The 13,982-nt window shown below is 43.3% G+C and overlaps 1 protein-coding gene across 1 annotated transcript; it reads left to right on the top strand.

Moving 5' to 3' along the window:
• The first annotated feature begins 1,102 nt into the window (after nt 1-1,102).
• On the top strand, nt 1,103-1,981 carry LOC134662717 (uncharacterized). The gene has a single exon (XM_063518987.1). The coding sequence runs from the start codon at nt 1,103-1,105 to the stop codon at nt 1,979-1,981; it is 879 nt and encodes a 292-aa protein (XP_063375057.1).
• The last annotated feature ends 12,001 nt before the right edge of the window (nt 1,982-13,982 follow it).

Below are 13,982 nucleotides of genomic sequence, written 5' to 3'. Positions count from 1 at the left end.
GTGTTGCAAGGGCATCGCCAGGGGGCGGTGGGGGAGTCGGCTGCCTCCCCTAGAGAATACAATTTGCAACTAAATGTCCCTCCCCTTGGCCATCGGCCATAACAACTGTGTAACCTAAATAAGGTATGGAAATAGTAATTTGGAGTTTGACGATGTACGAAAGTCTTGGCTAGACCCACTGGCGTCGTAGACAACATGCCAATCGCTAACGCTAAGTAGCGAACGAAACGCAACTCACTCTCACACTAATATGGAAGAGCGATAGAGAGACAAAGCTATTCGATAGCGAAGCGCAAGCGATTGTCACCTTAGCTAGGCCGCCTGGTCTGATGATGGAACAGAGTAACTTGATAAGTAGGTACCTATATAAAGATAAACTTGTTTCCGAAATTAGTTTTAACAGGAGGCCGATTCGAACTTGAAAATATATTATTTTCATTTGACATCATCCTCTTGCTCAACTTCCTGCTTGTATATTTGAGCGATCGAAGTGTGCTGTACCTAAGTAGGTACCTAATCATCAATAATATATATGTCAGATTGTAAAAGTGCGAATGCCACACCAGGTACAGCGAGTTGCATAATTGCATGAACAATTGAACACATTGTAGGTACTTATACACATTTTATACACATACATTTTTATATACCTATATTTATATTTATATATTTTACCTAAACTTACATACACTCCTACATATGTCGATAAACCGTATCGACTATCGATACTATCGACTTCACCTCCGTCCTAGCGCGAACCGGTCTTGTAGCTAGGCCCGGCGTCCGCGCAACAGAGGTCATTTGACAGTCACTGCCATGATACGACGCGGAACGCATGTCTCTCTCGCTGCGATCCTATTGTTTTGCTTTTCGCTTCCCGCTTGTTTACTTTACCTATTTCTATCTTCTGAACTGTTCTACTTCTGCTTTAAACCTGTGCCTGTGTGTTCTACCCTTCTGTGCCTTCTGTATTGCTCGTGTATGGATTTCCTGTGTGCTTTAACGAAGTATACCACTTGAACTGTAAGTCTGCATTTATTATTTACAAGACCCAGTGGATAGTGCACAACCCCGACCATACACCATACTGGTGACCCCAAATATGAGCGACGAAAAGGAATTTAAGGATGTGATCGGTGATGAAGCATCCGGAAATAGTGCGGGGACAGGGTCGACAGAGTTGATAGAAGCGACAAACATTTTTAAGGTTGGAGTGAAAGTGCCACCATTCTGGGCAGAAGAACCGGAGATATGGTTCGCCCAAGTCGAAGGTCAATTTCATAATTCCGGCATCACCAGTGACGTCACAAAATTTAATTATGTGATCTCCCACCTCGACAATCAGTATGCTCGTGAAGTGAAGGACCTTATTATCAACCCTCCCGCGTCGCAGAGATACGACAAGCTTAAAACCGAGCTGATCAAGAGACTGGGCATTTCCAATGAGAGGAAGACCAAGCAGTTGCTGATGCATGAGGAGCTCGGGGACCGCAAACCTTCGCATTTCTTCCGGCATCTTAAGGATCTGGCGGGACCTGCAGTACCAGATGATTTTATCAGGTCTATTTGGATGACCCGCCTTCCTCATGGTGTGCAGATGGTGCTCGCGGGCCAGCCATCTTCGGCTTCGCATGAAGAAATCTGCGACTTAGCTGATCGTGTTAACGACTTGGCCAGTTCTTCGCCGAAAGTCGCCGCTGTGAGTGGTGGAGCTGCGAGTTCAGTTCCCAGCGATATTGCCAGAGAAATCGCAGAGCTTCGGAAACAGTTCCAGCAGTTCCAGGCGTCCGGACCAGGCAGGAGTAGCAGATCCAGGACGCGCGCATCTCCAGGCAAGCGTAACGCATCCAGGCAACGATCCCAGTCGAACTATCGCAAGTATCCTCTCTGCTGGTACCATGGGAAGTTTGGAGACAAGGCCAGCAAGTGCGTTCGACCATGCGACTTCAAGCCGGCGGAAAACGAAAGGGGCAGTCGATAATGGCGACTGACGATTGCCCATCGACACCTACTGGTCGCCTGTTCGTCACCGACCGCACTTCAAAGACGCAGTTTTTAGTCGATACTGGAAGCGACCTCTGCGTCTATCCACGGTCGGCGCTGTGTGATCGTCGTTCTAGGACTGGGTATAATTTGAGTGCTGCAAATGGTTCTAACATTGCTACCTATGGCTATTTAACTTTAGATTTAGATTTTGGTTTGCGCAGATCTTTTATATGGCGTTTTGTAGTAGCTGATGTTACCAAGCCAATCATTGGTGTAGATTTTCTCAATCATTATAATCTGCTAGTAGATTGTCCTAATAAGCGCTTGATTGACATGTTAACTTTAATAGCTGCCATCGGCACCACAGCCAATTGTAAAGACGTGTTTTCCGTTAAAGTCGTAACTGGCGAGTCCCGGTATCACAAAATTCTTGACGAATTTCCCGAAATTACTCGACCAGCTGGCAAACATAACACTAACATACCCCATAACACAGTCCATCACATACGCACCACACCGGGTCCCCCAGTTTCTTTACCACCCCGTCGTTTAGCTCCTGACAAACTGAAAATCGCCCAAGAAGAGTTCCGGATCATGCTGGCTAGTGGTACAGCCAGGCCGTCGGAGAGCTCATGGTCGTCGCCCCTCCACCTGGCCCCGAAGAAGGGCAACGGATGGCGGCCCTGCGGAGACTATCGCAGCCTGAATGCTCGCACCGTGCCTGACAGGTACCCGATTAAGCACATCCATGATTTTTCATACGATATAGCTGGTTGTAAAATCTTTAGTACACTAGACTTGGAAAAAGCTTACAATCAGATACCTGTCAGTCCCGACGATATCGCCAAAACCGCCATCACGACCCCCTTCGGGTTATTCGAGTTCCCGTTTATGACGTTTGGTCTTCGCAATGCGGGCCAAACGTTTCAACGGTTCGTCGATGAGCTTACCAGGGGCCTAGACTTCGTATATGCTTATTTGGACGACTTCCTAATTTACTCTAGGAGCGAGGCAGAGCACGAGGAACATCTGCGTGTAATCTTCGCTAGGCTGAAGCAGTACGGCATGCTGGTTAATACCTCAAAGTGTGTCTTAGGAGCCCAGGAGGTAATTTTCTTAGGGTACCTGATTTCAGCTAGCGGATGCAGCCCCCTCGAGTCGAAGGTCCAAGCAGTCACGGACTTCCCTCCTCCAACTAACATCAAGCAACTACGGGGCTTCTTGGGCATGATTAACTTTTATAGGAGGTTTCTTCCTCGAGCAGCCGAGATACAAGCCCCACTGCATGCACTGCTGACAGGTTCCGTGAAGGGATCGCAAGCAGTCAACCTCACTGGAGAGACGCTGAAAGCTTTTCAGGCCTGTAAAGAGAGCTTGTCAAATGCAGCGATGCTAGCGCATCCCGATTGCACTGCAAAGCTAGCGGTGGTCACGGATGCATCCGACAAGGCTCTCGGTGCAGTACTCCAGCAATTTAAAAATGGCGCTTGGGAACCTCTGGCCTTCTTTTCCCGAAAGCTCAGCCCCTCTCAGGCCAAATACTCGCCCTACGACAGGGAGCTGTTGGCCATATACGAGGCGGTGAAATATTTTAGGCACATGCTTGAGGCTCGTCATTTCACTGTCTATACTGACCACAAGCCCATCAGTTTCGCCTTCCATGAAAGGAAGAGTAACTGTTCGCCTAGGCAGTATAGACACCTTGACTTCATATCTCAATTCACGACAGACATCCGCCACATAAGTGGCAAAGACAACGTAGTCGCGGACGCGTTGTCGCGAATTGAGGAACTAGAAGCACCTGTGAGCCTCGAGACAATAGCCCAACACCAAGCCTCCGACCCTGAACTTCAACAGCTCTTGAGCAACGGGTCATCACTGCATCTGCAGAAACTTCATGTTCCTGGAAGCCAAACCCCTTTGTACTGCGACGTCAGTACACTGGCTACCAGGCCTTATGTACCTAAGTTTCTGCGGAAGAAGGTGTTTGATAGCCTTCATTCCTTAAGCCATCCTGGCTGCAGCGCATCGGCGAAACTAGTTTCCGAGCGTTTCGTCTGGCCAGGTGTTAAAAAAGATTGCAGGGAGTGGGCGCGTTCCTGCTTGCCGTGCCAGCGAGCTAAAGTCAACCGTCACGTGACTTCCTCACTGGGCACCTTTAACTTGCCGCGCGCCCGCTTCAAACAGATCCATATAGACCTGGTGGGGCCCCTCCCACTTTCTCAGGGCTATCGGTATTGCCTCACAGCAGTAGATCGATTTACTCGCTGGCCAGAGGCAGTACCGATAGAAGATATCACGGCAGAAACCGTTGCAAAAGCACTGCTGTCCACCTGGATTGCTCGGTTCGGCTGTCCTACAAGCATTACAACTGACCGTGGCCGTCAATTTGAGTCGGCCCTATTTCAATGCTTAGCTAGGATAGCCGGATTCGAGCATAAAAGGACGACAGCATACCATCCTGCTTGCAACGGTTTAGTGGAAAGGTATCACCGACAACTAAAAGCGGCTATCGTCTGTCATGCAAATGACAGATGGACTGAGTCGTTGCCGTGGGTCCTCCTGGGAATACGTGCCTCTTTCAAAGAAGATCTGCAAGGATCTTCGGCCGAGTTGGTCTACGGAGAGCCGTTACGACTCCCTGGCGAGTTTTGGGAGCCGAGCGCTGGTGTAACTTCGGATATATCCGACTTTTCCGCCAGACTCAAAAGCTACATGGAGAAGCTACGATCCGTTCCTGCTTCACGACACTGTAAGCCCAGAGTGTTTGTGCACAAGGAACTGGAAACCTGTAGTCATGTCTTCCTTCGCGATGACACTACAAGAGGTTCCCTCACCCCAGCTTACTCCGGGCCTCACAAAGTACTCGTCAGAGACGACAAAATATTTAAAATCCTTCTTAATAGCAAGGAGGCGACAGTGTCTATTGACCGGCTCAAGCCAGCCTTTATGCTAGACAATAATGATAATGTCAAAGACACTCCCGCTCCTGTGACAGAAACACCTCAGGTACCTGAAACCAGAACAACTCGTTCAGGTCGTACAATTAGGTTTCCTGATTATTATCGTCCCTGAGGGACTCTGGTGGGGGGTGGTGTAGGTACTTATACACATTTTATACACATACATTTTTATATACCTATATTTATATTTATATATTTTACCTAAACTTACATACACTCCTACATATGTCGATAAACCGTATCGACTATCGATACTATCGACTTCACCTCCGTCCTAGCGCGAACCGGTCTTGTAGCTAGGCCCGGCGTCCGCGCAACAGAGGTCATTTGACAGTCACTGCCATGATACGACGCGGAACGCATGTCTCTCTCGCTGCGATCCTATTGTTTTGCTTTTCGCTTCCCGCTTGTTTACTTTACCTATTTCTATCTTCTGAACTGTTCTACTTCTGCTTTAAACCTGTGCCTGTGTGTTCTACCCTTCTGTGCCTTCTGTATTGCTCGTGTATGGATTTCCTGTGTGCTTTAACGAAGTATACCACTTGAACTGTAAGTCTGCATTTATTATTTACAAGACCCAGTGGATAGTGCACAACCCCGACCATACACCATAACATTATGAATGAATTCATACATAAAGTGGCCATGCAATAGGTATTAGTTGGGGCCGGGTGTAGATATATTTGTTTACGTCCCTATTAGTAGGTTGAGAGCATTAATTAGGTATTTGCTAAAAAATAGAGGCGTGTTTACCACAACTACTTATCTATTTTTAGCAATCTCTGGACATAGTAGACTTATCTATGACGCAAATGATAATTAAAGTTTGGCAAAGTGCGAGTTGGACTCGCACCATAAAGGTCCCTACAATTTTATGCCTTAAGACGGACTTACGCTTGACCGGTTTTTATTATAGTTTGTCAAAGGACTGTCTCATTTCAAACATAGACAGAAAGAATCATACTATCTTTGTCTTACACTAGTACTAGCACCCAAAAGAAAAGGATGAGTACCTACCTAATATACCTAGTTTTCCTGGTTCTTACTGACTGACAAATTGGTTTGACCAACTATATTTGTTATTTTATTATGGCGTGAGTATATTTGAACTGTACAAACAGCAACACTCTTAACTGTCCATCGGTGGACCTTATGCCTTTTGTAATAAGGTTTACGAAGTGTCAGTTAACAGTGTGAGTGATGGTAGGTAGGTACTTACCTAATAATGGTTCTTGATATTAAGGTCGTATACATCAGGGCTATAACCGCGAAAATCGAAGTTCGTCAATTGCGGGCATTTTTCTCTGTCACTCTCATTACGTCTGGATGAGAGTAAAAGAGAAAGATCCCGCAATTTGCGAATTTCGGTTTTGGCGGTAGGCCCTCAGAGAATTTGAATTGCGGGCATCTTTCTCATTTACTCCAATTAAGGCGTAATTAGAGTGACTGAGAAAGATGCCCGCAATTTGCAAACTTCGGTGTTCGCGGTAGGGCCGGTAGGCCCTCTCAGAGGCTTAGTTATAGGGTTCCGTTAGTTAACCTTCGGGACCCCAGAAAGCATCTTGCAAAGCATGATAAGTTTTATTCAAGTTATCAATGTTATCGTGCGATGCGATGATGCAATCTGTTGTTGTATTTTTTTAATCATAAAAGTTCGAGGGAGGGAATATTTACGTCATTTGCTTTTAATTCGTAGGCTCGAGAAGACATAAAAAAAAGTTAATTTTTCATTAAAATATTTTAATTAAAAAAAACACGCTATTATGGCTTTCAACTGTTTTATTAATTTATGTTTTATGAGTTTTATGACACCTGCAATATTGGGTAAGATCAATTTTTTATTAAACATCAAATAAAGGAAAAATTCAAAAAATCTCCGCTCCAGGCAAGACTTGCTTTCTTTTGGAACACCGGCCCAATACACCTCCACCATCCATACCATTTCATTTCCATTTTTATAAATTTAAAAAGTAGGGTAATTTCATTTTAACTATACATATATACCACCTAACTAAAAACGGGGTAAATTTTTCGCCAATCAGGCCGTGCGGATGCAAACGCCAATTTTGCTCGCCGAATTCGACCGCCGATTATGACCGATATTACCGATAAAATGGGATGCGGACGCAAGAATACCAATATATTGTGACGCTAGTATTCGTGATTGGGGGCATTTTTTTAATTTATTGCGCTCACATATCACCATAAATTTAAAATTGGTGAAAGTGGCCAATTTGGCGTTTGTGTCCGCATCACCTGATTTGATTGATCAATTTAATCAGATTGGCGAAAAATTGCTCCCGTCTCAATAAAAGATTGACTTTTTTAAGGCCTGTCCTTTAAAAAAGTCAATCTTTTATGGTATTATTCCAATGTTTTTTTTATAATTTCCTTCCAGGCTATAGACGCATAAAATTCGAGGGAGCCGACCTTATCCTCTCAAAAGCTGGAGAGTCCATAGATGTGATTTGCGAAAAAGACGTGCCTCTAATCCGCTGTGGGTTTACGCACCCCAATGGAACTAAAGTCTTGTAAGTTCTTGTAGAAAAAATACCAAAACAAAACTGTGTAAGGTATATTTTTTATGCGCAACCAGTGGCGTAGATAGGCGTGGGCGAATGGGGCCTTCGCCCACAGCCTCGCACTATAAGGCGGCCTCGCAGGCCTCACGGTTTCCTCAAATTATAGCAATTTTCGTCTAAAGTGTCATTCAATAGAACTTGCTAACTATGTAAACAAACCGCCATACTAAAATTGACACTGAATGTCAATTTACTAGTAACTTTTGTTTACATAGTTAGCAAGTTCTATTGAATGACACTTATACCTACTTGAATCATTTTTTTTTCATCGTATAGTTTAGGACTTATATTGAGAATGAGGTGCTAAATTTTGGTTCGATATTTTTTTTATACTTATTTACAAATTTAAATCAGGCAACAAGGCCCATATTACAAATACCTTACAGACTTACATATATATGTCGGAGCGAGACACCAGAAAGACGTATTGCAGCATTACATTTCATAGTTAGACGCCTGTATAAAGTCGATTAACAATGTTTGGCTACGTATTATTTGCTTGTAACGGAATAATAAAGTTGCGTAGTGAATAACGCCACCATCTATTGGCGTATTGTATTGTTGAACTAAGATGACAGGTAGAAGGCTTTGGAACGTCAAGAGGTGTATCTTGGGTGAACGTAGGCACGAGTGGGCATTTTTGTCGTTATGTTGGTAGACTGGTCAGGCAGGTTTACCAACTTGAATTGGAGGCGGGAGCAGTTGGCTCCGCCGCTGGAACTGGCTTCCTTCTTCTTGATCGGACCGCGCTAGAGATCGGACGTTAGCCAAGCTCGTGCCTAATTCGCTACGTTCCTGAAGGCTTATACCTGAAGGATTATTCTGAAAGCTTATAGATTCTCACGTTCTTTAACCGTGTAGCTAAGTGTTTTATTCTAAGTGTTATTTTGATTTCTTATGTGCCATTAGAAGCTTACTTTTGTAAAAATAAAGAAACTATGTGTTGTTTTGAAAAGATGTGTAAATCTTCTCGGGTCAGAGGTGTAGGGTTGGAACCAGTTTAGTTTGACTGAAATAAAGATTTGAACGTTTTCATGTGATCTTTTTATTTTAAATCAAATCCAAATAGTGATTGGTCGTTTTGATTATTTAGTACTGAAATATAGTAGGCACTAGTATGGTTAACGAGTCCGAATGTTTATTTCTTGCGTTGGTAGCATACCTACTATTTGGCTGTGAAGTAATACATCGAGGTACCATGCCCACCCGCCAGCGCTCGCTGTTTAAATATATATACGCATTTTATAAACTTAAAAACTAAACACTATTTAATTTTAGGCGACAAAACGGCGTGGCTCCGTTGAATCGTCTGGTCTTGTGACGGATTCGATATGACTGGCCTAGTTTGTGTTGTGATCCCAGATTAATAAACATTTCAGATTTGTCGACGTCGTGCCGGGCACGCCATCATGCAAATTCTCTACCATCGCCACTCCCTCAGAAATAGGCCTCTGGACCTGTCATCTATGGACACCAACAGCACCTCAAGAAGAAATCACAAAAACAGTCGAAATGAGGGTAGCTCACAAATTCGCCGCGCTAGACAAAGAGGTCGAAGTGAGGAAGGGAGACAGAGTGACGTTGTCATGCGTCAGTTCAGAGGGAATGGTACCGTTGAATGAGTGTTACTTCACGTCGCCGGAGCAGCGTACGATTCATATGGATGACAAAATTACTGAGGAAAAGTAAGTCCCTATTTCGTAATACAAAGAGCCCACTGCTAAAATCGAAATTCACAAATTGCAGGGATCTTTCACTTTTACTCCAATGAAGGCGTAATTGGAGCGACAGAGAAAGATTCCCGCAATTGGCGAACTTCGCGGTTATAGCCCAGGGAGGTTTAATGATTTTGTTACGTCTTACTATACTTAGAAGGGTGAATATGTTTAATGTAGGTCATACTGAACAACTTTACAATGGAGCCAACCCCGAAATCGCGAAAAAATGCTGTTCCACAGAACACATTGACATATATATGATACCTAAATGTATTAAGGCATCAAAGCTTCCAAACGGATAAATCAATTTAATTAGTTTATTTAATACCTACGGTTTTCGGTAAAGGATATGCAATAAACCTACGATATATAGTATAGGATGTATAGTGCATAATTGTTTTCCACCGTATTTTCTTCGGAAACGTTCGTATTTGTCATGTTATTTCAGTCAACCTCAGTACATTTTGTACTCGTACCGAGACTAACTGAAATAGCAAGACACGTTCTAACGTTTCCATGACGTTTCTGTGAAAATATGCACTACCTACCCACATCTATAATTATTAGATAGGTTGTACCTAAGTAACTCACTAGATGGCGCTGTTATACGCTTGTCGCGAGTTTTAAAGTTTTTAAACTAGAATAATTAAATCCTTATAGATAATATAATATATAATATCAATCAAAATTCAGAGTCAGTCTCATCCGAAATATTAAACATAAAATAAATAAATTACTATTATTTCCAGCCTCGCCTTCAAAAAGTTCTTCTACCCTCATAAGCTGAGCGTCCACCGCGGCGACTGCAGCATCACACTCCGGTCTACCGAACTGACTGACGAAGGCACCTGGACTTGTACAGGCTGGCTAGAGCTTGAGAACCGGGCGTATACGGACTATATACATTTGAGGGTGCTTGATGTGGCAGAAGCAACAATAGGTGAGGTTATATTAGGTTAGGTAGGTAATTTGCAGGGAATACCTAGTCTTTATGTAAAGGGGTCAGATATTTCTGTCTGTGAAGAGGAAATCGGAACATCAGCGTGCGACGCGGCGTGCCGCAGTACGCGAAGCACGGCCGTCGGGAACGATGCTCGCACTGTTAGTGCTTGAGAAAGGAGACCCAGGCTCTCCGAACCATGTCACGCGAGTGACTAAAAATACGTGAGTCTAAACCGTAAAACTATTTTAATGAATCCGAACATGTTCGGAGTGTTCCCAAGATGTTCTTCTACCCTCATAAGCATCACACTCCAGTTTACCGAACTGACTGACGAAGGCACCTGGGCTTGTACGGGCTGGCTAGAGCTTGAGAACCGGGCGTATACTGACTAAGTATATACATTTGAGCGTGCTTCATGTGGCAGAAGCAACAATAGGTGAGGTTATGTTAGGTTAGGTATTACTTATCCTACAGGAAAGGCGAGCCAATACGTGTCTGCCGCTTATTTCAGGTTGGACCCTACTCGCGCCTTGCGGAAACTGCATTCCGGGTTTTATTTAGGAGTATCCTCCTAGAAGGATTGCAAACCAATGCCAAGAGGACCATCTCCCCTGTGATGAAATAGATTCTTGCTTCGTTTGTGGACTGTATCCGTTGTGTTGACTGTCGTTTTCGGAGCGACCGATCGTCACGATTATTAATCGTAGCGTAGGTACCATGAGTAAAACCCTTTAGGTTAGATTCGAGTACCTACCCCAGGTAGCAAATTGACGTCAGCGACGCACAGGCGACGTCATTTATAGGTCATAATAAGGTCGGTCATTTATTCGTCGAGAATAGACGTTTTACTGACGTCCATTTGGGGTCACTATCAGGACGTACCTTTTTGTCACAAAATTGACGTTTTAATGACGTCTATTTAGGGTCACTATCAGGACGTACTATTTTAGTCACAAAGTTGACGTTTCACTGACGTCTATTAGGGGTCACTATCAGGACGTACCTTTTTGGTCACAAACAAGACGTTTCAGTGACGTCTATTTGGGGTCACTATCAGGACGTACCTTTTTGTTCACAAATACGACGTATCACTGACGTCTATTTGGGGTCACTATCAGGACGTACTATTTTAGTCACAAAGTTGACGTTTCACTTACGTGTATTTGGGGTCACTATCAGGACGTACCTTTTTGGGCACAAATACGACGTTTCACTGACGTCTATTTGGGGTCACTATCAGGACGTACCATTTTAGTCTAAAGTTGACGTTTCACTGACGTCTATTTGGGGTCACTGTCAGGATGTACATTTTTGGTCACAAACATGACGTTTCAGTGACGTCTATTTGGAGTCACTATCAGGACGTACCTTTCACATAATTCATTTATAGATTATGGTTATTTTTGTTGGCAATTAACTCTAAAATATTTGTAAAATTATTTGGAATAACATGTTTGTAATATTTTGCATTAAAATTCACAATTTAGCAAATGTAAAATTTTGTTGTTATAGAAAATTTATTACCAAATAAGTCAAGAGATGGCGCTTTGTTCCCAACGCGTCTGTTCTACAACGCGGTGTTAAGATTTTTCCGGGCTTATATATAAGGTTCGAGGAACCATAGGTCGTCAATTCAAAAGCATTAGTGAGTGTTGTACAGTGTACAGTAGTGTAAATAGTAAATGAAGTGGTAGTTTTATACAGTGTTATTTTTGAACCTCGTACATGGTCCTTCGAACCGGATAGTTGGCTATTCGGTCCTAGGATTCGACAGCAGAGCGCGTTACTCCAATTTCTTGGCTGCCCTAATACGTACGGCCCAGTAACGTCCCTATGAATCCAGTATATGACGTCACTCCAACGTCAGTGGCTGCCCTAATATGTACGGCCCAGTAACGTCCCTATGAAGTCAGTATATGACGTCAGTATTACGTCTGTAAACTGACGTCTTGAGGCTGTGACAAATTGACGTCATCTGCTGGGACCCCCCGACGTCAAGAAATGACGTCTCTTACGTCGAGCAGTACCGTAAACGGACGTCATAATGACGTATAAATGCTACCTGGAACCCTCTCCGTATGATACATATTCTATCAAACGCATTTAAATTAGAGTTACATTTAATAAGAGTTTCTTTCCTTTCCAGATACCCAGCAGTTCATCATCAGCATTGCAACCTTCGTATGCGTCACTACCGCCCTCCTCGTATTCCTAGCCCTTATTTGTTGGAAAGAGAGGTATTATACACGTTTCTACGGGAAGAAGTGGGATGACGAGAGCATTGAGAGCTTCGGGATGACAACTGACACGTCACAGATCTGGATTAGAGGGACTAAGTGAAACGAAACTTAATGTACTCGTATTAAAGTCAGAACACACTATCGCACCGCACCGCGACCTTGGTGTGCCGCACACATATATAAGTGCCACCAACATATGTAAAGCCTGACCAGTAATATATGATCATTTGTCAAGAGGGCGCTGTTATTCTCATGTATACGGTGACAGTTCAGTATATTTTGAAAAAAATAGTTTTAGTGAAATTCCGCAACATGGCGCGTGATCATATATTCCTGGTCGGGCTTTACCTCATCATGTTCCTTAGGGCAGGTACAGACAGACAGCAACCCGACTGCAACTTGTACAATGTACATGGAAACTGCACGCCGACGTTGCAGTTGGCGTGCAGTTCCCATAAATTGCAGTTGGGTTGCATTCCGTCTGTATCGGCCCTAACGCTGTCGTAGCAAAACCGTGGCAAAACCTATAAATCAGTCGAATGAGCAAAGACAATTATTGCGAATGTATAATAAGTATAGGCTTGAATGAAAAAAATGTAAATACCTCATAGAATACGAGACATTATAATGTCGTCTAGTTCATAAAATGTAAATAGTAGGTATAAGTTTAACTAAGTATAACCTATAATAAATTAGGTCAACAAATACTTCGGGTCGTTGCACCATAGCAGTAAGTACATATAACTATCGACATGTAGGTATTTTTAATTATCCACTAATTTATTTAAAAAAATCTACTCTGAATTTAGTTTATTACTAACATGTTCTCGAATTTTAATAAATGCCTTATGTATAACCTAATATTTTTTCGCCCAATAATAATAATATGGTTTTCGATAGGTAGTGGGTATACGGTATACCTACTACCTACTGATCTCAATTCTTCGGATTGATTTGCGAAATGGACCCCGTTTCTGTAGGATGCCCTCCCAAGGCGTGTATGTAGATACCTACATACACACAAGGTAAGGAATGGAAAGATTTGCGCATTTCTGGTAGGCTTCCGTAGCTCAGTTGGTTGGTTATTGCGTTGGTTGTCGGTTTAATGGAGATATACCTAATTTGAGTCCCAGAAAAGGGTAGTTATACCTATACCGACGAATGGTCTGGCCTAGTGAGTAGTGACCCTGCCTGTGAAGCCGCGGTCCTGGGTTCGCATCCCGGTAAGGGCATTTATTTGTATGAAAAGCACAGATATTTGTTCCTGAGGCTTGGGTGTATTCTATGTATTTGTATATTATATATATCGTTGTCTGATTACCCACAACACAAGCCTTCTTGAGCTTACTGTGGGACTTAGTCAATCTGTGTAACAATGTCCTATAATATGTATGTATTATGTATGTATGTATGTGTAACTACGGTAGTTTTTACCCCAGGAACGATCCCTTAAGGGGGCGACAAGGGGCCGGGTTGAAATTACTACAAAGGTGGGATATGAATCACTATTCGTCAATAATACGATAGGAGCATAAATTAGGAATGGACAC

The sequence above is a fragment of the Cydia amplana genome, chromosome 3, assembly GCF_948474715.1.
Source record: "Cydia amplana chromosome 3, ilCydAmpl1.1, whole genome shotgun sequence".
In the NCBI taxonomy this organism is placed as follows: Eukaryota; Metazoa; Arthropoda; class Insecta; order Lepidoptera; family Tortricidae; genus Cydia; species Cydia amplana.
This window is presented reverse-complemented; position numbering and strand designations above follow the sequence as displayed.